This window comes from Astyanax mexicanus, chromosome 4 (assembly GCF_023375975.1).
Source record: "Astyanax mexicanus isolate ESR-SI-001 chromosome 4, AstMex3_surface, whole genome shotgun sequence".
NCBI lineage: Eukaryota > Metazoa > Chordata > Actinopteri > Characiformes > Acestrorhamphidae > Astyanax > Astyanax mexicanus.
The window spans coordinates 9,538,474-9,562,933 of NC_064411.1; the positions used below are offsets into that span (position 1 = coordinate 9,538,474).

Here is a 24,460-nt window from a genome sequence, read left to right on the forward strand (position 1 = left end):
TGGTTCTCCTGAATTCAGTATTTTGTAATAAATACTTGATTTGCTTTCAACTCCACTCCACCTGTCTGCGACTCTCTCCATCAAAACGAACACGCAGGGGAGTTGTACCCCGGATGGTGGATGGGGGTAACCCATCTTTCATTTTCTTTTTACAACAATATATATATATACACACACACACACACACCGGAACAATAATTATTTTTATATTATTTTTATATTATTAATAATTATAATAATAATAAATTAATATTATCAATATTACTATTAATAATATTAGTACAATATCTATTAATATAATATATATGTATATTAACAATAATAGTTTTAAAAAAGTTTAATGTTTATTAAACATTTATATATAAACATATGACTTATTTATTTAGCCATATGTATCTGTAGGAGTATTTTATTAATGCCAAAGTACATCCTTTTGTAATTTAAATTTCAAAATATGTATAATATTGATGATTACAACACTTTTTTTACATTTTTAGGGTGTAATACTGAATAAATACTGCATAATAATCGATATTTGTGGATCGATTGAGTGCGCTGTTTCAGGGGAGGAGTCAACAAAGACGTTCTTTAACCTCCTTTGTTAATTTTCACGTTGCGAAGCTCTTTGGGAAACACTCGCAGAACTGGCTCGTTCTTTACTCACGTCATTCGTTAGTTCGTTCGTTATTCGCTAAGGTTGTTCGTTTTCGGGAAACCCACCCCAGAGGCTTTGTTCCAGTAGCAATAATAGTATCAGTTTATTATTCATCTACTACATCAGTCTAGTGCATTTAAGTATTTATTCAAGAATATGATATATATATATATATATATATATTTTTTTTTTTTATTTAAGTTGTATAATTCTTTGTTATTTTGTATTATGTTTGATATTTATATCATACCGTTTATTATAAATACTGTTTTTGCAAATGGAGATATTTATGGAGTACATGTTTATCTACATGCTAAAATATAAATTTGGGATTTAATTTACTTAAATACTGTTGTGTGTTGTTTATATTTTATACATGATACTTTGTAATAAATTAATTAATTTACTATACACTTTAAATTGTGTTATTTATATAATTGTTTTACAGCCAGTTGCAAAAAATGTCAAAGTGCCAATAGCACAGCTTTAAATTTTCTTTCTTGAAAAGTGTTCTCTGTTCAATATTGCACAGTTCTAAAAATTTGGGGCCACAATTGGTTTTCCGCTGAGGGCGTGTGTGTGTGTGTGTGTGTGTGTGTGTGTGTGTGTGTGTTAGAGCTCTGCAAATCTCTGTTGGCCCAATGTGCAAATACCCATTGGTCCGATTTGGGCTGCCCATATGGGGGCGGTACCGCACCAACCTCATTGGCCCAGTGTGGGCATGTTTGTTGGGTTGTATCATGACATTATTCTCAAACAAAATCACATCATAAAACATTTACTATTGCTAACACATTTGTAAATCTGTACATAAAAATACTGTGTGGAGCATGCACCATGTTTTTTTAATGCGTCACGAACAATGTAGAAAAATACTGAATAACAAAAGCAGTTTTGTTAAAAGGATACAGCAACTGGATATAGGGGCACATTACATTATTTTTAAAGGTAAGTTACAGTTTAGCCACCTTTAGCTTATCAAGCCAATGCTAGCGACCTAGCCAAGCTAGCTAGCAATTCCAAACATCACATACTACCAACAGCGTGAATGTCCTAAAAACATGAATTTGTTATTAGTTGTTGATATATAGCCTAAATGGTAGGATAATGTACACACAGTTTGTAATGGTTAATCCTTTCCGTTATATAGTTAACTTTAACCGTTAGGTGTGTTATTCTGCTATAACACCACTGGGTCATTTTACAAGCTAATATTTTAGGGTTTTTTTCTGTCAGGATGAGTGAGGCAGGCTGTGTGGTGAGGACCAGGTCGATATGATTACTCATCTATCTATCTATCTATCTATCTATCTATCTATCTAATTAATTTAAACACTGATTATTTTTTCTTTCTTTTTTTAAAGAGCATAATATAAAATATTTCAGCATGAAAGCTCATATTTGTAATGTGTAACAGCTTCCTATATCATAACTACATCTCTGCTGTTTGTAACAAATCAAACCGTGTGTAAATCGGATATAAAATGGTAGAGTGGTGATTATTATAGATGTATTAAACACCTTAATCAGTGTAAATTAATGCTCTGGGGAATCGCTGGAAGCGCGTTTTCTTTATTTGCGTAGTTTTGGCACTAATTTAGCTCCATAGGTGGAGTGGAGACAGCGAGGCACCGAAGGACAAAAAAAATGACGTTGTAAAAATACTGTGGGCTCTGCGACACTTTGCAGAGCACAAGCGCAACGACAGGGAGGCAGAGAGACAGCGACAAACTGAAGGTAAAAAAAACGGATCCCAAACAGGATCCTAAAACGCTCCCATTGTGGAATCGTTCACTTCAAAGAGCCGACTCTTAGAGCTGCATCGTTCTCGAACGACACATAACTGCTGAGCAGAGCTAGGAGAAGATCCAGTGCTGGTGGTGTAAATGCTGCACATGCTGAAGGTGGTGAAGGTGGTGTTGGTGTAGGAGTGAATGTAGAACAGCGTGTTAAAGAAAGAGAGAGAAACTTCTCCATACCTTCTGTAGTTCAGCTGATCCTGCTCTTCCTCCTCAGGCGCTGCGAAAGAACTGCAGAGCCCGAAGCTCAGCCTCACTCGGGTAATGTAGAGCTCCGCCCCCTCCATATCACATTACACCCCATCACCGCGCTGAATGGAGCTAAACAGCTAAAACTCTCATTTAAAACAGCGTAGAACTACTTCTATGGGGCTTTTCTTTCATTTTACAAATTAGAATAAAGTATTTCACTAAAATAGGAAAGAAAATATTTTTTAATGTGACACGAGTGGTGGCTTCTAGCCATTTTTACCCATGCACTTATATACTGACTACGCCACTCCCGTTAAAAGGTGGGAGAAACCCAAAAGGCATGTGAAGCCCTCCCCCTTCACAGATCCCGACTGTGTTAAAACAGTCTATAGAGGCAGAGTTTGATATCAAAAATACTTTTATTCACAATCATCAAAACACAAACATAAAACCCACAATGAATCTCCACTGAATTGGTTGACACTGACAATACTTGGCTTTAGCACATGAACACCAGTTTTGGATGGAATAAAGCGAACCAAAAATAAAGGATCCACAAACCCCACAGCTTAACACTACACTGCACACCACACCAAACAAACCATAATGGGGAGGACTAGCTTGGATTCTTTCTTTGGTAACTTCAAAAATACTGTTCAACAAAACACACTAGATGAAAAGAAACTCAAGTGTGGCAGAGTATTAATTGGAAAAAAAAAAAAAAAACAAACCCACAAAGTTACTGAAACCAATGAAAAAAGAAAATAAACTAATTAAATTGAACCCAAAAAAACAAAGAATTACAAAATTAAACAAAACTTAGCTACTACAATAAATTATGCAGATAGTCATAGCCAGAAAACAATGCAAAAAATAAATAAATAAAGCACCAAAAAAAACTAACAAAACAAAGAAACTGCAGAAACTAAAGCAATCAATACAGAAATTATAAGGAAAGAAATACAGAAACTATCCAAAAAAAAAAAACCCATAAATGGACCATCAAAAACAGTAGAGAACCATTAAGAAAACAGTAGAAATGACATTAGAAAACAAGATTAGAAACACAGTAGAAATCAGGAAACAGAAAACAGTGGCCAATATCCTCAACTTACAGCCATGCACACGTCCTGCCAAGACACACATAATTATTCAACATTTATTTATTTATTTGTTCATTAGCTCAACCAAATTAAAAATGTTACATACCCTTGCCGTCTTGAGAGAAGCACATGGAGGGAAAGGGAAAATCAGGAGCACCCCAGCCTTCTTGTGAACTTGCACAATGAATACTAAAAACCCAGTTAAAAAATATACATAATATATAATTTTACTACAACCCAAAACAATACAGACCTTAAGGTACTTGGAGTGTTATAAAATAGCTAACTTGTACAACTGTATACAACCACTGCAATACACAACATACCTCTTTCCAATGTATGATGAGAGTCAAGTGAAACAGCAGCACCTGCCCAAAACAGTTCTCTGCTCTGTCTCCACTCCTCTCCAACATGCACACCAACAGCAGCTAAATCATTAAAACACTGCACTATCCAGCAACACCTACACAACACAAGCACTTCATAAAATCAGCCAGATAGCACAGATAAGTATAAGCTGCTACAAAAACTAATTAAAAACATTACCTTCTCTTGCTGCTTCTCTTGCTGCTTCTCTTGCTGCTGCTGCCCAAGCACGTAATGGAGGCCAGGTACTCTCCCCACTAATGAGCTCACCTGCAGCTCCCCTCGTCACCGTCTTTTTATTCTTAAAGGGGCAGGTTGCCTATTAGCCCTCAACGCTCCCAGGTTTTAGTGCCCACCGGCTACATTAAAATAATTAAAACTGCAGTTTAAAAGCTTTAATATTGATCTCTGCAGGTCTGAAACAGTTGATGTTGTTCTGTGTTGAGAAAATTAGTAAAATTTTCAGTCTCAAACATTTTCTAAACATCAGCTTTATTCGCCAAGAGTGTTTACACACACAAGGAATTTGTTTCCGGCTGTTGTTACCTCTCTACAATTACAAACAACACAATATACAGAGAAGACTATGAAGACAATGAACAACTTCATTATAGATGAGTAAAGTGCAGTTGCAGTATTATACAACATGTATAAAGTGCAGTATGGCATGTAAACAACAGTAAACAGCAGCTCAGTTCTAGTTATTAATAAGTTTGATAGCGATTGGAAATAAACTTTTACTCTGTTATGGCGTCATTTTACTGCCAATAGTCGAGAGTGAAGTTTTTGAATGCAAGAGCCTATGTCATGCAGTGCTCACGCATTTTATTTGCTCACGTGTAAAATATAGGTGTGCTCTCACAAATTTACCATGCTCTCTCTCAGATTAACTCTCCTCTTGTACGAATATGCGCGCGCTCCCTCACTGCAACAAAGCTGACAAAGGTCTCCAGCCAATCAGACGTGGCAACAGGATTTGACCAATTAAATGCATAATGCCCCTTTTCTGCCTATATTTTACACGTGACCAAATAACATCCGTGAGCGCTGCATGGAGTAGGCTCTTGCATTGAAAAACACTCTCGACTATTGGCAGTAAAATGACGCCATAACAGTGTCTGTTTGATTTTGTGCTCAGGGCTCTGCAGCGCCTGCCAGAGGGTAGTAGGTTAAATAGTTTGTGTCCAGTGTGCAGGGTCTGTGATATTTTTTTCCTCCTGGTTTCTACCCCTTGTTGTGTATAATTCTCGGAGGGTGGGCAAAGGAGCACCAATAATTTTTGTTGCTCTATCCAGCACTCTTTGCAATCTGCATATGTCCTGTTTTGTGGCTGAACCGAACCACACTATGATGGATGTGCTCAGGACAGATTCAATGACTGCAGTGTAGAACTGTTTCATCAGCTCCTGTGGCACACCGTGTTTCCTCAGTTGAACACAGAAAGTACATCTTTTGCTGGGCGTTTTTGAGGATGGAGCTGGTGTTGGCCTCCCATTTTAGGTCCCAGGAAATAGTAATTCCCAAGAACCTAAAGGTAGTAAAATTAAATAATTGTTCTAATTTAAAGGGCCTTTATTTTGAAACAACACATCGTAATGTCCTCTTATTAGGTGAGAAGGGTACTTCAGACTTGGAAAGGCATTAAAAAAAATCATATGCAAATAACAGTTTTAAAACTAAATATAGCCGCAAGCGGCAATCATCGGGTTCAAGCACCAACTGGACGATGGTGTCTAATGGAGCATAGGATGGTGAGGTGTAAGAAGGTCTAATACAATTAGAGGCACATCTAATGAAGTTTGTAGAATATTCATCATGTGATCTACAATTAGTCAAAATGTGTCTACATGTTTTGTTTATTGATCAGGAGTAATACAAATTACATTTTAAGGCTTTTCCTTTTAACATATTTTAACTAAGGGTTCCAATAATTATGGAGGGCGGTGTACCTCCTGTCTGAGTTCCGTAGCTTTGGAGTGCATCAGGGAGTAACTATATCCAAAAAATGTGATCTCCTGGAATTGCCAGAACTATTATTATTATTATTACTGAACTATATCAGTATCAGTTAAGGACCAGCTGGGAACTGTATTTCACAGTAATGGTTTTAAGTGGATTTTTTTTTTGTTTTACTTTCAGCTACTAATAATTTTATTGTTTATCATTACAGTAAAATAGTGAGTTTTCTATTAAATTACCAAGCTAATCAATGTTATTGGAAAAACACTAGTAAAATTCCACTTCTTACCTGACCTCTCTCTTTAAAAAAAAACAATTCTTTCTTTTTAATTTTAATATTTTTACAAGCGGACTTTTATTTTGAAACAGGTGGATTTGTCCCCCGCCAAAAATGATATCCTTTGGCTCAGCTCAGATGTACAATAGGGTTCATGCACACAGGGGTGGTGACGTATATCCGCTACAATCTCAGCCAGCTCAGCCTCTTCCGGTATCCACCCTGTTGTGTTGAATTTAGTGAAGTCGCGATAATGTCTCAGGCAAAAAAGTTTAAGTTTCAGCTAACTGACAGCACTACGGTTGAACATTGCTGTGTACCTTTGTGTCAGGCCTCTAGTAAGTACAATAAAGTACTTAGTTTTCATACATTTCCCTCCGATGCGGAAAACCGGCTAAAATGTATTGTTGCTATCCGGAATGAGAACTTCAGTCACTCCGCATACCCGCGTGTGTAGCCGGCATTTTAAGAAAGAGGATTTGCGTGAACCAGAGTCCAAGTCTGGACGGCGACTGTTAAAGAAGGGAGCGGTGCCGATGTTGTTTGAGTGGAACAATTTCTCTGTCCCACTTTCACGACCGGGGGGGGCTGGACACCTGTCCAGGAGACGGATGCACTCCTCGGGGACCACGACTACGCTTCTGCTCCGGACCCCGCTGCTGTCGACTTGGTTCTGGAAGAAAACCTGCTTCTTAGAGAGGAGATCCTCCAGCTGAAGAAACAAATAGAGCAGCTTACTCTGGAGCATCGCTTTGGCATTCACCGCTTTGCTGGCTCAGACAGTGACATTCGCTTTTACAGGTAAGATGTGGTAAGATGTTCAGCAGGTTTTATTATATAAGTTTATGCACTAAAATAAGTAAAGCATACAGACATACTCGCCAGCACTGATTAAAGTTTGTTTGCTGATTATACATATACAGTGTAACATTAAAAACGAGAATATGGTAAAAAGGTTTAGTTCATATTTTAATTTAAAGGGTCATTTTTCATATTAATCACACGTAAAGCTTGTGGTTTAAATTGAGTTATCAAAAGTGAACTTTTTAATGATATTTTTTAAATTTGATGTTTGTTCACCTTCATTATGTGTTATCTCTCAAGTATACTTTGGTTATTATTTAAATTAAGTTACTAAAAAACTGATACAAATTTTAATCATAAAAATAATTGTATTTATAGGTTTGGATCCTATGACCTCCTCATGCGCTTCTGGGCCTTAATAGAGCCCTCTCTGCCATCTATGGTTAGTGTCACACCAGCACAGAGAGGCACCTTTGAGCCAAGTTCCACTGTGGTAAGTACAATTATGTTTATTTTCATGGACCATACCTTATAACCTGACGGGGATAATGGCTGATAGAATTAAAATTAATACAATATTACCTTGTGTTATTTTTACAGTCTCGTTACCTGCAGCCCATAGATGAGATGTTCATGTTTCTGAACTATCTTGCACTGCGTTTAAAACAGCATGACCTTGCCGACCGGTTTGGGGTCCACCAGTCCACAGTCAGTCGGATTATTACAACATGGAGCAACTTTCTATATGCTGTGCTGGGGTCAGTGAGAATCTGGATGGCAGTGGAAAAAATAAGGGAACATCTGCCAGCAGAGTTCAAGGACTATGCAGACACTACAGTTATCCTGGACTGCACAGAGCTGAGGTGCCAGTGCCCATCTTCACCTCTTCTTCAAAGTGAAGTATTTTCTGTGTACAAGTCCCATTGTACACTTAAAGGGCTGCTTGGTGTTGCTCCTCATGGGGCTGTCACATTTATCTCTCCACTGTATGCTGGATCCATCAGTGACAAACAGATCATGAGAGAGTCTGGAATTCTCTCCCTGTTGAGACCTGGGATAGCCATCATGGTCGATCGAGGATTTCTTGTTGGTGACTTTGTGCCATGTAAAATCTACAGGCCTCCATTTCTGTCTGGATGATCCCAGATGCATGTTGGTGAGGTCAGGGAGACCCAGGCCATTGCCCGCCTTAGGGTGCACGTGGAGCGCCTTCCTCTCCGGCTTTTTGGCAACATTAATCAGCTCTATACTGTAGCATGTCTGCTGACAAACTATGAAAACGGGCCTCTTGTAAAGGCTTGGACAAAAAAGCAAGGCTCAACATCTGCTGGGCTTTTTTGAAGGTGGAAATGTTTAGTTTCTTATCACAGAGGATGTAATGTAAATAGCATAAATCTGCATGTATATATGTATATATTTTTCAATGAAATATGGTTTAATGCATTGTGAACGAATGCTGATTTACTGCAATAAATTCACTGTTCAGTTTAACTAGTACAAGATTTGTTTGAGTTCTGATTGCCTACCGTACTATAACCATAACTGTATCAATTACACAAGACATTAATCACTTTGATGCTAATTTCTTTATTATAATCAGTAATGTTCAATAAAATTGTTACATATTTTAACTATATTTGCAGCTATACTAATAAACAACAGCAATTCATTCTATTTAACAATAACTTACACAACAGCTGTAACTTTCTTAAATCTGCTCAAAACAACTTTTACAAAGAAACAAGAACAATTTACAGATTAAGCTCTCCACACATTAGCTAGTGATTTAGCTCTATCCTATTTATCTAGGGATGCACAAAGGTAAAAATAAAAAAAGAAAAGGTCAGTTTTTTCTTTAATTGTTTTCATGATTCCTTTGTCATGGGGGATCCTCTGAATAATCATGTATTCCTCTGTATAGACCACAAAATCACACCAGTCCAATCCAGAGATCAGCATCTGGCCCTGAATCTGCCAAAAGTAAGGATGAGTTTTCCTGAGTGTATGTGTGCCCTCACTGATCTTAATATATGGGCAGTCCACATAGCTTGCTACATTTGGGCATTTTATTTCAATGGTGCATCAGGGTGGATCAGAAAACCACAGGGATAGTGGTTAACCTCCCTTACTCTGCAGTACTCCTCTACTGCTACAGGCTCCAGCTCAAGCCCTCATGTCAGCAGTCTGATGGCTAGGTCTCAAAAGCCTGCTGATGTTCAGTGTTGAAGAGTAACTGTTTATTATACCTTGGGTGTGTTGACAAATATCTTTCAATTATGATTACTTATCTTTAGCATCTATAATTACATAATCATTGTGTGAAACCTTGTATTCTATATGCATTAACCAATACTCACATTGTATTTGATCATTTTTATTACTCACAGTGTATTTTACATGCATTTATATAGAAGATTAACCAATAATCACAGTATATTCTTTACATATATAGTAAAACACTGTTTGATCAGGCATGTGACTAACACCGGCCTTATTATAACAAATTAACCCACATGATACATAACGCGATTACTAACACATAGGACCTATTATATGGCGGACTAACCACGCGATACTAACACATTAACATATAATATATGGAATCCATTGTGTGACGTGTGTAGCTTATGCTTGAAGCATTTCGTTCACTGCATGTTTCTGACTATTCATTGTGCAAGTTCACAAGAAGGCTGGGGTGCTCCTGATTTTCCCTTTCCCTCCATGTGCTTCTCTCAAGACGGCAAGGGTATGTAACATTTTTAATTTGGTTGAGCTAATGAACAAATAAATAAATAAATGTTGAATAATTATGTGTGTCTTGGCAGGACGTGTGCATGGCTGTAAGTTGAGGATATTGGCCACTGTTTTCTGTTGTTTCCTGATGTTTTCTACTGTGTTTCTAATCTTGTTTTCTAATGTCATTTCTACTGTTTTCTTAATGGTTCTCTACTGTTTTTGATGGTCCATTTATGGTTTTTTTTTGGATAGTTTCTGTATTTCTTTCCTTATAATTTCTGTATTGATTGCTTTAGTTTCTGCAGTTTCTTTGTTTTGTTTTTGTTTTTTTTTTTGGTGCTTTTATTTATTTATTTTTTTGCATTGTTTTCTGGCTATGACTATCTGCATAATTTATTGTAGTAGCTAAGTTTTGTTTAATTTTGTAATTCTTTGTTTTTTTGGGTTCAATTTAATTAGTTTATTTTCTTTTTTCATTGGTTTCAGTAACTTTGTGGGTTTTTTTTCCCAATTAATACTCTGCCACACTTGAGTTTCTTTTCATCTAGTGTGTTTTGTTGAACAGTATTTTTGAAGTTACCAAAGAAAGAATCCAAGCTAGTCCTCCCCATTATGGTTTGTTTGGTGTGGTGTGCAGTGTAGTGTTAAGCTGTGGGCTTTGTGGATCCTTTATTTTTGGTTTGCTTTATTCCATCCAAAACTGGTGTTCATGTGCTAAAGCCAAGTATTGTCAGTGTCAACCAATTCAGTGGAGATTCATTGTGGGTTTTATGTTTGTGTTTTGATGATTGTGAATAAAAGTATTTTTGATATCAAACTCTGCCTCTATAGACTGTTTTAACACAGTCGGGATCTGTGAAGGGGGAGGGCTTCACATTCCTTTTGGGTTTCTCCCACCTTTTAACGGGAGTGGCGTAGTCAGTATATAAGTGCATGGGTAAAAATGGCTAGAAGCCACCACTCGTAAGTGTCTCATTAAAAAATATTTTCTTTTCTATTTTAGTGAAATACTTTATTCTAATTTGTAAAATGAAAGAAAAGCCCCATAGAAGTAGTTCTACGCTGTTTTAAATGAGAGTTTTAGCTGTTTAGCTCCATTCAGCGCGGTGATGGGGTGTAATGTGATATGGAGGGGGCGGAGCTCTACATAACCCGAGTGAGGCTGAGCTTCGGGCTCTGCAGTTCTTTCGCAGCGCCTGAGGAGGAAGAGCAGGATCAGCTGAACTACAGAAGGTATGGAGAAGTTTCTCTCTCTTTCTTTAACACGCTGTTCTACATTCACTCCTACACCAACACCACCTTCACCACCTTCAGCATGTGCAGCATTTACACCACCAGCACTGGATCTTCTCCTAGCTCTGCTCAGCAGTTATGTGTCGTTCGAGAACGATGCAACTCTAAGGGTGAATCCCATTTCTCCCTTAAGAAACCCACAAATGCAAGTATTTTCCGTGTTAAAAATTACGATTATCACTGTATTGCCTTAGTTTATTGTGTAGTTTTGATGTTTTATGGCTGAATTCTTCATAACAAGCATAAGTTCGCTAGTAGTTCGTTTCGGTAGCTAGCTAGCTAACTTTCCCGTTCCACCTTAAATTGTGCAACAGACGGCAGGCGCTACCGCATTTAAGGCGGAACGGAAAAAATAAATCAAATAAAAAATAATCAGAGCTAATTTCAGCTCCCCATCACAGAGGAATTAAGGAATGGACAATATTAATTAATTTCTGCACCTCCTGCCCCCTTTCTGTACACATACCATGCCCTAAAGTTAACTAGTTAACCAGCAGCTAACAAATATGAGCTTTCATGCTGAAATATTTTATATTATGCTCTTTAAAAAAAGAGAGAAAAAATGTTAAATCAGTGTTTAAATTAATTTGATAGATAGATAGATAGATAGATAGATAGGTAGGTAGGTAGGTAGGTAGGTAATCATATCGACCTGGTCCTCACCACACAGCCTGCCTCACTCATCCTGACAGGAAAAAAACCTAAAATATTAGCTTGTAAAATGACCCAGTGGTGTTATAGCAGAATAACACACCTAACGGTTAAAGTTAACTATATAACGAAAAGGATTAGCCATTACAAACTGTGTGTACATTATCCTACCATTTAGGCTATATATCAACAACTAATAACAAATTCATGTTTTTAGGACATTCACGCTGTTGGTAGTATGTGATGTTTGGAATTGCTAGCTAGCTTGGCTAGGTCGCTAGCATTGGCTTGATAAGGTAAAGGTTGCTAAACTGTAACTTACCTTTAAAAATAATGTAATGTGCCCCTATTTCCAGTTGCTGTATCCTTTTAACAAAACTGCTTTTGTTATTCAGTATTTTTCTACATTGTTCGTGACGCATTAAAAAAACATGGTGCATGCTCCACACAGTATTTTTATGTACAGATTTACAAATGTGTTAGCAATAGTAAAATGTTTTATGATGTGATTTTGTTTGGTGAGAATAATGTCATGATACAACCCAGCAAACATGCCCACAACATGGGCCAATGAGGTTGGTGCGGTACCGCCCCCATATGGGCAGCCCAAATCGGACCAATGGGTATTTGCACATTGGGCCAACAGAGATTTGCAGAGCACTAACACTAACACACACACAAACACACACACACACACACACACACACACACACACACACACACACACACACACACACATGCCCTCAGCGGAAAACCAATTGTGGCCCCAAATTATTAGAACTGTGCAATATTGAACAGAGAACACTTTTCAAGAAAGAAAATTTAAAGCTGTGCTATTGGCACTTTGACATTTTTTGCAACTGGCTGTAAAACAATTATATAAATAACACAATTTAAAGTGTATAGTAAATTAATAAATTTATTGCAAAGTATCATGTATAAAATATAAACAACACACAACAGTATTTAAGTAAATTAAATCCCAAATTTATATTTTAGCATGTAGATAAACATGTACTGCATAAATATCTCCATTTGCAAAAACAGTATTTATAATAAACGGTATGATATAAATATCAAACATAATACAAAATAACAAAGAATTATACAACTTAAATAATAATAATAAAAAAAAAATATATATATATATAAACATCAATAAAAACAGCAAATCATATTCTTGAATAAATACTTAAATGCACTAGACTGATGTAGTAGATGAATAATAAACTGATACTATTATTGCTACTGGAACAAAGCCTCTGGGGTGGGTTTCCCGAAAACGATCAACCTTAGCGAATAACGAACGAACTAACGAATGACGTGAGTAAAGAACGAGCCAGTTCTGCGAGTGTTTCCCAAAGAGCTTCGCAACGTGAAAATTAACAAAGGAGGTTAAAGAACGTCTTTGTTGACTCCTCCCCCGAAACAGCGCGCTCAATCGATCCACACATATCGATTATTATGCAGTATTTATTCAGTATTACACCCTAAAAATGTAAAAAAGTGTTGTAATCATCAATATTATACATATTTTGAAATTTAAATTACAAAAGGATGTACTTTGGCATTAATAAAATACTCCTACAGATACATATGGCTAAATAAATAAGTCATATGTTTATATATAAATGTTTAATAAACATTAAACTTTTTTAAAACTATTATTGTTAATATACATATATATTATATTAATAGATATTGTACTAATATTATTAATATTGATAATAATATTAATTTATTATTATTATTAATAATATAAAAATAATTATTGTTCCTGTGTGTGTGTGTGTGTGTGTATATATATATATATATATATATATGTATATATATATATATATATATATATATATATATATATATATATATATATTGTTGTAAAAAGAAAATGAAAGATGGGTTACTGCGTGTTCGTTTTGATGGAGAGAGTCGCAGACAGGTGGAGTGGAGTTGAAAGCAAATCAAGTATTTATTACAAAATACTGAATTCAGGAGAACCAGTACATACAAGACAGTTAGCAGCCATCAAATAGTAAAAGTTCTGACCCCCCTCTGATCTGACTCCATGTTTATACCCCAAATGACGTGAAACCTGCTGATGAGGCGTTGCTAAAATCATCTCATGTTAGTATGCATAATTTCACGTGTTAGTAATCCGTTTCACGTGTCTGACCGGACCACTAGTGCTTGGCCTTGACTGTGTCCAGCCAGAACTGAACATTGTGGCATTATCTGTGTGCGTGTGCGTCACTCCCCGCTTTGAAGAGCTGCAGGTTTAGGGAGGCACCCACACACAGAGAAGGCCGCTTTGGTCTAAGAGCTTCCTCTGTATCAATTTAGTTCATACAGAGTGTACCAGTCGATGATTGATGGCCGTTAGTTAGGATCATGCAGTGACCAAAATGCCTTAAGCATGAGCTACACCAGTCACACAATGGATTTCATATGTTATATGTTAATGTGTTAGTGGCGCGTGGTTAGTCCACCATACAATAGATCCTATGTGTTAGTAAATGCCTTATGTATCATGTGGGTTAGTTTGTCATATAATAGAGTCTGTGTTAGTTACATGCCTGATCAAGCAATGTTTAACTATATGTGTAAAGAATATATATTGTGAGTATTGGTTAATCTTCTATATAAATGCATATAAAATACAAGGTTTCACACAATGATTATGTAATTATAGATGCTAAAGTTAAGTAATCATTATTGAAGGATATTTGTCAACACACCCAAGGTATAATAAACGTTAACTCTTCAATATACACACACACACACTGTGAAGCTCCAGCTCATCCTAAATCAACATCTCAGTTGGGTTTAGGTCAGGGGATTTTGAAGGCCATGCACCTCTTTGTTAACTAGATAATTCCATATGCGTCAATTAATTGTTTTCATAGTTTTAATATTAATCGACAATGTAAAAAAAATAAATAAATAAAAAATGAGACGTGTCAACTTTTGACTGGTATTTATATATTTGCGAGCTGACACACCCCAGAGTTTGCCCAGATGAACGGCCACAATGTTGGTTAGAAGCACCTAAATAAAGAATAATATTAAATATTACCTGCACATTCACCGATACCCTTTACAATACGTGTAGGTGTGAGTAAAGACACTGCAGGCGTCCCCTGCACCGGACCTACAGTACCAGGAATTTTCCCAATAGCATGGAAATATATTGCATTGTGCTGTAATTCCCGGGCTGGTGGGAAGTGTATATAAGTGTGTGTATGCCACATAACAGCCTGATTACAGAATCCACGGACTTGGTGACTTTGCAGCTTTGCTTAGACCGTGAGCATCATCTGCAGGAATCTGGATTTTTAATAATTTATGGGTTTGATTGGTCAATTCCAGTATGCCCAGTCAGACTACACAGAGAAAGTTGGCATTATAATATAATATGATATGATATGATATGATATGATATGATATAATATAATATAATATAATATAATATAATATAATATAACTCATTCACTCACTTACTCAGTCATCGTCAACCGCTTTATCCGTTAAGGGTCGCGGGGGGGTGGCTGGAGTCTATACCAGCCGGCATCGGGGGGAAGGCAGTATACACCCTGGACAGGCCGCCAATCCATCGCAGGGCAGACAGACACACAGGCACATCCACTCACACACTCACACCTAAGGGGCAATTTTTATCCGACATCCAATTAGCCTGAACTTTGAACTGTGGGAGGAAACCGGAGCACCCGCAGACACGGGAAATAATATAATATAATATAATATAATATAATAATATTAATTATTATAATAATAATTATATATATAATATAATTGATTATAATTAATAGTAACAAAATATAATTGCTTCAAGCAGGGAAATTATAATTTTTCTCCCTCAAAATTGGCGGTCCCTGGTGTTTAAGGTGCTGAACTGCAAGTAGAGATCCCCTAAGAAGCTCTTAAGAATAACGACTGGGTGAGGGCACTCGTTAATCTGCGAGCGAGTTTACGTAGTACTTTAGTTACGCACGGGTTTGGGAAACACTCTTTAATTAACGATCAATCTTAAGTACGAGTTAACAAAGTTCTTAGCGTAACGAAGCTTTCAGGAAACCCACCCCTGATCTCTATTATTAATTTTATTCCTCTTGCTTGTAGACTTGGAACCAAAATGTCATCCCAATCAAACCAGTAAAAAAAAATTCTAATTGAATATAACATTAGTTTTTGCATTAAGGTTTTTATCTCACAGCAATAATAATGAAGGAGAAAATAGATGTACTTTACATAAATAGAACAGATATAGTTAAACATAATATCAAAAATGAATATTGTTTATGCATTAATATAGCATAGATCATAAATTAACTATTTTTTTGAAGAGACTGCATGAGACGATGCTTCCGTCCACCTGAACGGTCCCGTGCATTCCAAAGCCAAACCTTTGCAACCTGCTCGATCTCTGCATCCTTTGGTGGTGGCATGATTGATCTTCTCACGGCCTCTTAAAATGATAATATAGAGATATGAGAATGCAGTCAGGTAAATACTACATCTGTTAGTGTCTTTTCATGTACAATGCTTAATTTTAGAGAAATTTGCAGACTGTATTTGATTACAGTGATTCTTATATAGTGATAGTTATTTGAATTTGAATTTCTTCAGGCTATTCATGGTGAAACATAAATAGCCTTTACAGTCACTGTGTGTGACTGGTAGTTACATTCTATAAACATGTGAGGTGGCCGATATCAGGATATCAGGTTCACAAAAATACCAAAACTTTTTAAAATGATATCTTTCCCTTAGCTTAACTGGCTAGCTTTCCATTAGCTTATTTGAATATCTTTCCCTTAGCTTAACTGGCTATCTTTCCCTTAGCTTGACTGGCTAGCTTTCCATTAGCTTAATTGAATATCTTTCCCTTAGCTTAACTGGCTATCTTTCCCTTAGCTTGACTTGCTATCTTTGCATTAGCTTAACTGGCTATCTTTCCCTTAGCTTAACTGGCTAGCTTTCCATTAGCTTAATTGAATATCTTTCCCTTAGCTTAACTGGCTATCTTTCCCTTAGCTTGACTGGCTATCTTTGCATTAGCTTAACTGGCTATCTTTCCCTTAGCTTAACTGGCTAGCTTTCCGTTAGCTTAACTGGATATCTTTCCCTTAGCTTAACTGGCTATCTTTCCCTTAGCTTAGCTGGATATCTTTCCCTTAGCTTAACTGGCTATATTTCCGTTAGCTTAGCTGGATATCTTTCCCTTAGCTTAACTGGCTATATTTCCGTTAGCTTAGCTGGCTAGCTTTCCCTTAGCTTAACTGGCTATCTTTCCCTTAGCTTAACTGGCTATTTTTCCCTTAGCTTAACTGGCTATCTTTCCCTTAGCTTTACTGGCTATCTTTCCCTTAGCTTTACTGGCTATCTTTCCCTTAGCTTAACTGGCTATATTTCCGTTAGCTTAGCTGGATATCTTTCCCTTAGCTTAACTGGCTATCTTTCCCTTAGCTTAACTGGTTATTTTTCCCTTAGCTTAACTGGCTATCTTTCCCTTAGCTTAAGTGGATATCTTTCCCTTAGCTTAAGTGGATATCTTTCCATTTTCCATTTCCCTTAATATTTCCCTTAGCAAGCCATTGTTCCCTTAGCTGGTTATTGTTGACATACTTGGATATAAAGTTAACTTACTTAACAGCAGTCTTTCTCCAAGAGCCGAGATAAGCTGCCAACTTGGGAGCCCCTCGTGTTATTTAAATGTGAGGTAAATTCTCATTCTAACTTAGCACAATGCTAACTTTTTTTTAGCACAATGCTAACTTCAACATAGCTACCCTTATAATGCTACAATAACCTGAGAGTGGTAACTGCATTAGCACCACATTAGCGTATCTTAGCAAAAAATAGAAAAGCGTATAGTAGAACAGAAATTATAACTTACCTTTCAGTCACTTTGACAGACCAAAGTCACTCACTGACATTGCCTTTAAGCTTGATCGTTGCTCTGTGGTAAAGGCACGTGCAGGGAGGGGGGAGGAGGAGGGGGGTGGATTTGTTGGTTACATGATCCTCACAATTAAATATCACATGAAAAAATAAAAAAAATATGTAACTTTTATAACCTTGCTGGCCTACACAAAGTGTATAGTCAAGCACAAAAACATTTATAATTTAATATTTTTATTTATTTATTATCAGCACTACCAATAATAAAGGTGAGATTATGAATCAGCACCATGGAGCAAAGTCGTAGCTATCCAAAATATTAAATACAAATATTTTTATAAATAAAAATGTATAGCTATACAGTATATGTCTTGAAAAATATAAAGGTCTCTGCACAACTCTGCTGTGGTACCTTGATTTTTCTCCACTTTTGGTTTAGAAAATCTTTCAGAGCTGATACTACATTTCACACAGTGTTGCTCCTATCCACTAAGCTAGCTAATCTACCTAGCTCTCACAGACAAAAACAATAAAAAATATTCAGATACCCTTCATATGAACTTGTTATGACACAAACTTTCAGATTGTAAAATATTGTATGGTAAATTTGGGCTGAGCCAGAGTAACCTAGCATAGGATTTGTGTGGGCATGCTCACATATGTGTGCGTGTTGCCCACATATAACCCACAATGCCTACAGTGTGTAAATGGTGCAGGCTGAATTAGGGCTGACCCACAGTGGCCCTGCATGAGATTTGTGTGCACATGCCAAAGTGCAGGTTGCCGACATATAACCCATACCGGGTATGAAATGGTGCAGGCTGAATTTGGGCTGACCCACAGTGGGCCTGCCTGGGATTTGTGTGGGCGCATCAAAGTGTTGGCTGTCCAAATAATTCCCACACTGGGCCTACAGGGGCATTAATGCACTGGACCAGTTCAGGCTAGCCCACAGCGGCCTTTTATAGGATTTGAGTGGGCCAGCCAATGAACAGGCTGCCCACAGAAAACCCATGTTGGGCCTGTTTGGAATTTTAATGGGCTAGCCCCTGCCCACAGTGCCCGCACTTAGCCCACGAAGGGCCGATGTGTAGCTTTTTGCTGGGTAATAATGCACTCCATATATGCAGGATTAAAGTAAAATAAATTATACTGGACATATACATATATAAAATGTCTCTAGAAGATATATAATAGAAAATGAAAACAGTGTGAATTTTTCTTTTGCTTAAAACAGCAAGAAAGTACTACCCTGAATGTGATAATTAGGGGTGGGTGATATGGCTCCATATTTCAGGGTAATATAGTTCATGATATTCAAAAATATTGGCAACATTATTTCTTACGATATTTTATGGCATACTGCCTTATTAAAACAGATTAATGTCATTTCTGGAGCTGTGATTGTATGCAGATAAATTATCCCATAAATGGTCCTACACCTGAATAAAAAAAGTAATATTATCTAATTTCTAGAACATAAAAACAGGAAGGGGTAGGTCGAGACTCTTCATCAAGCATATACATTTAATACAGGCTTTTTCTGCTTCCGGTCACTGAAATTATTGTATTGAAAAACTAAATATTTGATTATAAAAGGTGAGGGGTAGAGATATACTGCAAGTCAGAAAATTACAAAGATATTTATAAGATAAAATGAGATACACTTTGTTAGAGCAGTATAACATATTTACAGCTAGTGCTGGACGATATGGCCAAAATTTATATCACGATACATTCCTTAATTTCGGTCGATACAATATAATTTCGATATCGATATAAATATTTGGAAGGCCTCAGAAAAACTGTTAGGAATCCCTGCAATGGAAATCTGTACCTATTACTGTCTTTAAAGCCTCCTCTCATAAAAAACTGTATAATACTTTAGAAATTAAAAAATGGTCAGAATGAATTAATGCTCACCTTTATTTGCATGTAGCAATATAAAAACATGACATCTCTGTCAAACACAAACCAATAACCTATTTACATTTTACCAATATAAATAACTTTACATTACAACAGAGGCAGAGCTTCTTATCCTTTTGTAAACATATTTAACAGGTCAAAACAAAAGTGCCTCATCCAGGATAAAGAATGCAGAAAGCCTTCATTTATATAAAAGGAACACGATATCACCGTCAAATAAACAAACCTATATCAACTATAAATAACTTAGATACAACATAAACTACATAAGTGCTTCAGCCAGAATAAGGAAGATATTGTGTGTAGTGAAACTGCTTGAGGTGGTGGAACAGATTAGATGCATTACCGTTGCTAGTCAACTCCACTTTCCGGCACAATTGGGAGCAAGCTGAAGTTTATCAGACCTTTGAAAGCCGAACCACTGAATTAGACCTGCCTCCCTCAACTATCTCTCCTGTTTAATCACTTGTGGAAGCATCAGGTGTGCTCATTCTGCATCTAAAATCTAAAATTCTGCATCAGGGCCGAGCCTAATCGAGGAACTCGGTTCGGCCGCACTGCGCTCCGCTCGGCTTCATAGCGGGAGGTTCTAGGTGTGGACCGGAGCGCAGCCGAGCTTCAAGTTTTAGTAGTATGGATTATAGTGTAAAGTGTGATACTACTAAAGTAGTAGTATAACACTGTATTCAGTGCTCAGGACAGCAGCAGTGTTTCTGCTACATACATTTTGCAGCTGCAGCCTGCTGACAGTCAAGATACAACTACATATTCAAATGTCTGTGAATTTATAATGGGATAAAAGTACTGAAGCCTTTATTGTAGTATGAAGGTGTCCCAGTAGTTTTCTCCATATAGTGTAACTAATGTAGGTAATTCTTTTTGGTTAATTGACCTGCTTTTATTTTAATACACAAATTTTTTTTCTTTGTTTTTCCAGAATAAACAACCAGGATATTTAATAAAGAACAGTGTTAAACTGCTGAAAGAGGTGAAGCACAAGCCATCCAGAAGAATCTCCTGAAAACGCAGAAATTGTTTGCTACATTTCACAGACAGATGGAGCCAAGTCCCGACATGGAGAAACATCAGCACTCTGTCAAGAGTTTTACTAAACAGAGTGATCTCAAAAACCACCAGCGCATTCACACAGGAGAGAAACCGTATCACTGCTCAGACTGTGGAAAGAGTTTTACTAAACAGAGTCATCTCAAAAGACACCAACGCATTCACACAGGAGAGAAACCGTATCACTGTTTCGACTGTGGGAAGAGTTTTACTCAACAGGGTGATCTCAAAATACACCAGCGCATTCACACAGGAGAGAAACCGTATTACTGCTCAGACTGTGGAAAGAGTTTTACTAAACAGAGTCATCTCAAAAGACACCAGCGCATTCACACAGGAGAGAAACCGTATCACTGTTTCGACTGTGGGAAGAGTTTTACTAAACAGAGTACTCTCAAAAAACACCAGCGCATTCACACAGGAGAGAAACCGTATCACTGCTCAGACTGTGGGAAGAGTTTTACTAAACAGAGTCATCTCAAAAGACACCAGCGCATTCACACAGGAGAGAAACCGTATCACTGTTTCGACTGTGGGAAGAGTTTTACTAAACAGAGTACTCTCAAAAGACACCAGTGCATTCACACAGGAGAGAAACCGTATTACTGCTCCGATTGTGGGAAGAGTTTTACTAAACAGAGTACTCTCAAAAGACACCAGCGCATTCACACAGGAGAGAAACCGTATTACTGCTCCGATTGTGGGAAGAGTTTTACTGAACAGAGTAGTCTCAAATCACACCAGCGCATTCACACAGGAGAGAAACCGTATCACTGCTCAGACTGTGGGAAGAGTTTTAATCAACAGAGTACTCTCAAAATACACCAGCGCATTCACACAGGAGAGAAACCGTATCACTGCTCCGATTGTGGGAAGAGTTTTACTAAACAGAGTAGTCTCAAAATACACCAGCGCATTCACACAGGAGAGAAACCGTATCACTGCTCAGACTGTGGGAAGAGTTTTACTCAACAGAGTAATCTCAAAATACACCAGCGCATTCACACAGGAGAGAAACCGTATCACTGCTCAGACTGTGGGAAGAGTTTTACTGAACAGAGTACTCTCAAAATACACCAACGCATTCACACAGGAGAGAAACCATATTACTGTTTCGACTGTGGGAAGAGTTTTACTGAACAGAGTAATCTCAAAATACACCAGCGCATTCACACAGGAGAGAAACCGTATCACTGCTCAGACTGTGGGAAGAGTTTTACTAAACAGAGTACTCTCAAAATACACCAGCGCATTCACACAGGAGAGAAACCATATTACTGTTTCGACTGTGGGAAGAGTTTTACTTTACAGAGTGAACTTATATTACATCAGTGCATTCACAAAAGATAGAAAAGTATCCCATATCTGTTCCTCTGCCATAAAAAATGCAAACCTTAAATCTTTCAGACAGCCAAAAACACCTCATCATGCACAAAATCTTCACTCTGTTACAAGAACTTCATTTAAAAATGGCTTTTTACAGGTTCAGAAAAATGAATCTTATCCAGAGATGATGTTTACTGAATTTCATGCTGTGTTTTTATGTATGTTTGTATACCTACATTAGTTAATGCCTGCAGAGCTCTTCAACACTTAGTGTTGTGTTTTAAGAAGTTTTTACACACAGAATCATAAATGGTACCACTAACAGCATAAACTAGGAACATACATTTTTACAGTTTCTTCAGTGATATGCTGAATAAATAGTAAAGCGATGATGCTAGCTCAGAGTAAAATCGTATATTAAATCTCAGCATTAGCTTTAGAACTAATAATAAACAAAAGTGAGGATTTTATCATTCTGGGACATTTTTAGGTTTAAAAATTGAATATGCTTTGCCATAAGTAGGAAATGATCATTTGGTCAACTTATGTCATTTACAGCCTTAACACATTCTCAATTGTTTACATATAAAAACTTTCTTTATTTTTTCCTCCACTCCACGTTTGTAGTTGGAGCGAGGGCTCTTCCAGTGTTTGCTCCAGATGTTAGATTAGCATTACTTAGTCTTTTAAAATTTAGATGTCGTAGTTTAAAGGAGTAGAGTATTCTTAGGAGTAGAGAATATTCTTAGCTTGCAACAAAAGGCCAACAAAATCCTTTTCAGAGTTAAAAAAAAAAAAAAACGGTCTAGCTGTAGTTTCCATACTGAAAGCAACACTCAGCAGGCTATGCAGCAGTAAGACTGCAGGATCCTTGATTCCCTCTACTGCACATGTGTCAAACACAAGGCCCGCGGGCCAAATGTGGCCACATCCAAGCGAGAGCTTGTAAGATCTTAGTGTCTATAATAAATAGGTCAGAAGCGTTCTTTGACCAAAAACTACATTTCCCACAATGCTTGTCGATTGTATTACCCGCGAAGTTACGGCTTACTGCCACTACACGGCAGTGTAGTCATTGATGTGGAAACCCTGCCGGAGGGAAGGCGTAACTTCGCGGGTGGAATTGAGACATACAAACGTTTATCCCATAATGTCCAGAAAAAGAGAAGCTGATGCAGACGGACGGCTGTGCTTCAAGGCGAAAGACCGGTATGCCTTTTGTGTTACGAAGAGTGTTACTGACCAAAATAAACGCTTGTTAGGAGAGAAGTTCTGTGTAAATATTTATACGACAATAGCTGACAAAATCTGTTTTAATGACGTTAATAAACATCACTGTGACAGCGCTAGTCACAGTTTCACCACAGCAAAGGAGGAGGACGTGAATCACTTATCTAACCAGCCTGTACTGATTTCTGCCCCCAATAACCCTTTCAATAACCTCCAATAGCCTTTAATAGTCTTCAGTAGCCTTCAACAGTCTAACCTTGCAGCCGTGGTGTGTTCTAAACTCCGTAGTTATAAACATCCTGAGGTTAGCAGCGCGCTAACTGACCTGTTTATAGTGTAATCCGAGCAGTGACTCCGTGACGGCTGCGCTAAACTGCTGCTGTTAGCTGCTTGGGCTGAAAGATGAACTGTAGAGAGCTGTATTATTCGGTTAGTGGGGTTAAAATCTTTATTTTCTACACAGAAGAATTTTAAAAACTGTAAAAACGCTCCAGACTGCCTCAGCTGAGCCCTGTAGCCCGTGGCTGGGCTGTAGCTCTGACTGAGTAAAGACTGCGGGCTTGTGCTGCTGCTGCTGCAGCTCCGACTAGTGGTTGTATGAGGAACTGCTAAATCTGAGGAAATGCTAAATCTATCACATGTTCTTAACAGCTCACAATTTTTAATTTTATATTTATTAAGCCTTATTTCAGTATCAAACGTTTTGATCAAAGTTAATGTAACTTGTATTTTATGTCATTTCTATTCACTTGACTAGTTTGATTCTTGATTGATGGAGTTTTTGGATTTCATAACATGACAAATTAAAAGGATTTATGTTAATAGAGCAACAAGCAAACATTTTTTCCATGCAACTGTAATATTTGATTGAATAAATAGTATATTGAGAGTTATTTAACATTAAGGAGTAATTACATTCATTTTATATTACATTTGGTTACATTTTATTACATTTATAAGTTACATCTGGCCCTCAGAGGACAGCCAATATGCCAATGTGGCCCTCGGCCAAAATGAGTTTGACACCCCTGCTCTACTGGTTTTCTCATTGGTCTATGGTTCAGTCAGTCTGATTAAAAATCTGCAAGTTAATCTACAGGGATATTTGGTTGTGTTGTGTTGCTAAAGTTATATACTCTGTTATCTTTTCCTTATT

The 24,460-nt window shown here is 37.3% G+C and overlaps 6 protein-coding genes across 10 annotated transcripts in view; 4 read left to right on the forward strand and 2 right to left on the reverse strand.

The window, feature by feature from the left end:
• The window catches only part of LOC111188756 (zinc finger protein 665-like), a 427,711-nt gene that overhangs the window by 139,134 nt on the left and 264,117 nt on the right, over window positions 1-24,460 (reverse strand). For 2 of the 4 annotated variants that reach the window (XM_049477571.1, XM_049477569.1), the window contains exon 1: window positions 2,635-2,887. The exons of the other annotated variants lie outside the window; for them this stretch is intronic. The gene's annotated coding sequence lies outside the window, so the exon portion shown is untranslated. Of the gene's footprint in view, window positions 1-2,634; window positions 2,888-24,460 lie in introns of those variants that run through there. 4 annotated transcript variants of the gene reach the window in all.
• Window positions 1-24,460, forward strand: part of LOC111188587 (NACHT, LRR and PYD domains-containing protein 14-like) — a 252,123-nt gene that overhangs the window by 105,288 nt on the left and 122,375 nt on the right. The gene's annotated exons all lie outside the window — the stretch shown is intronic.
• Window positions 1-24,460, reverse strand: part of LOC111197522 (zinc finger protein 271-like) — a 205,030-nt gene that overhangs the window by 49,013 nt on the left and 131,557 nt on the right. The gene's annotated exons all lie outside the window — the stretch shown is intronic.
• LOC125801531 (uncharacterized) lies at window positions 6,288-8,586 on the forward strand. Its single transcript, XM_049478340.1, has 3 exons — window positions 6,288-7,152; window positions 7,534-7,648; window positions 7,756-8,586. The coding sequence occupies exons 2-3, from the start codon at window positions 7,556-7,558 to the stop codon at window positions 8,293-8,295; spliced, it is 633 nt and encodes a 210-aa protein (XP_049334297.1). The 5' UTR covers window positions 6,288-7,152; window positions 7,534-7,555; the 3' UTR covers window positions 8,296-8,586.
• Window positions 11,040-24,460, forward strand: part of LOC125801554 (zinc finger protein 850-like) — a 40,568-nt gene continuing 27,147 nt past the window's right edge. Inside the window, exons 1-2 of the mRNA XM_049478390.1 lie at window positions 11,040-11,124; window positions 20,621-22,075. Of these exons, the coding sequence (XP_049334347.1) occupies window positions 20,740-22,075 (1,336 nt within the window). The 5' untranslated portion in view covers window positions 11,040-11,124; window positions 20,621-20,739. The remainder of the gene's footprint in view (window positions 11,125-20,620; window positions 22,076-24,460) is intronic.
• The window catches only part of LOC111190406 (zinc finger protein 484-like), a 263,398-nt gene continuing 250,027 nt past the window's right edge, over window positions 11,090-24,460 (forward strand). Inside the window, exon 1 of the mRNA XM_049477627.1 lies at window positions 11,090-11,124. The gene's annotated coding sequence lies outside the window, so the exon portion shown is untranslated. The remainder of the gene's footprint in view (window positions 11,125-24,460) is intronic.

Bases quoted from the DNA above. Each gene is read 5' to 3' on its own strand.
- LOC125801531 (XM_049478340.1), top strand. From the start codon at position 7,556: ATGCGCTTCTGGGCCTTAATAGAGCCCTCTCTGCCATCTATGGTTAGT. The intron at 7,649-7,755 runs GTAAGTACAATT...TTATTTTTACAG, and splicing joins TTGAGCCAAGTTCCACTGTG to TCTCGTTACCTGCAGCCCAT.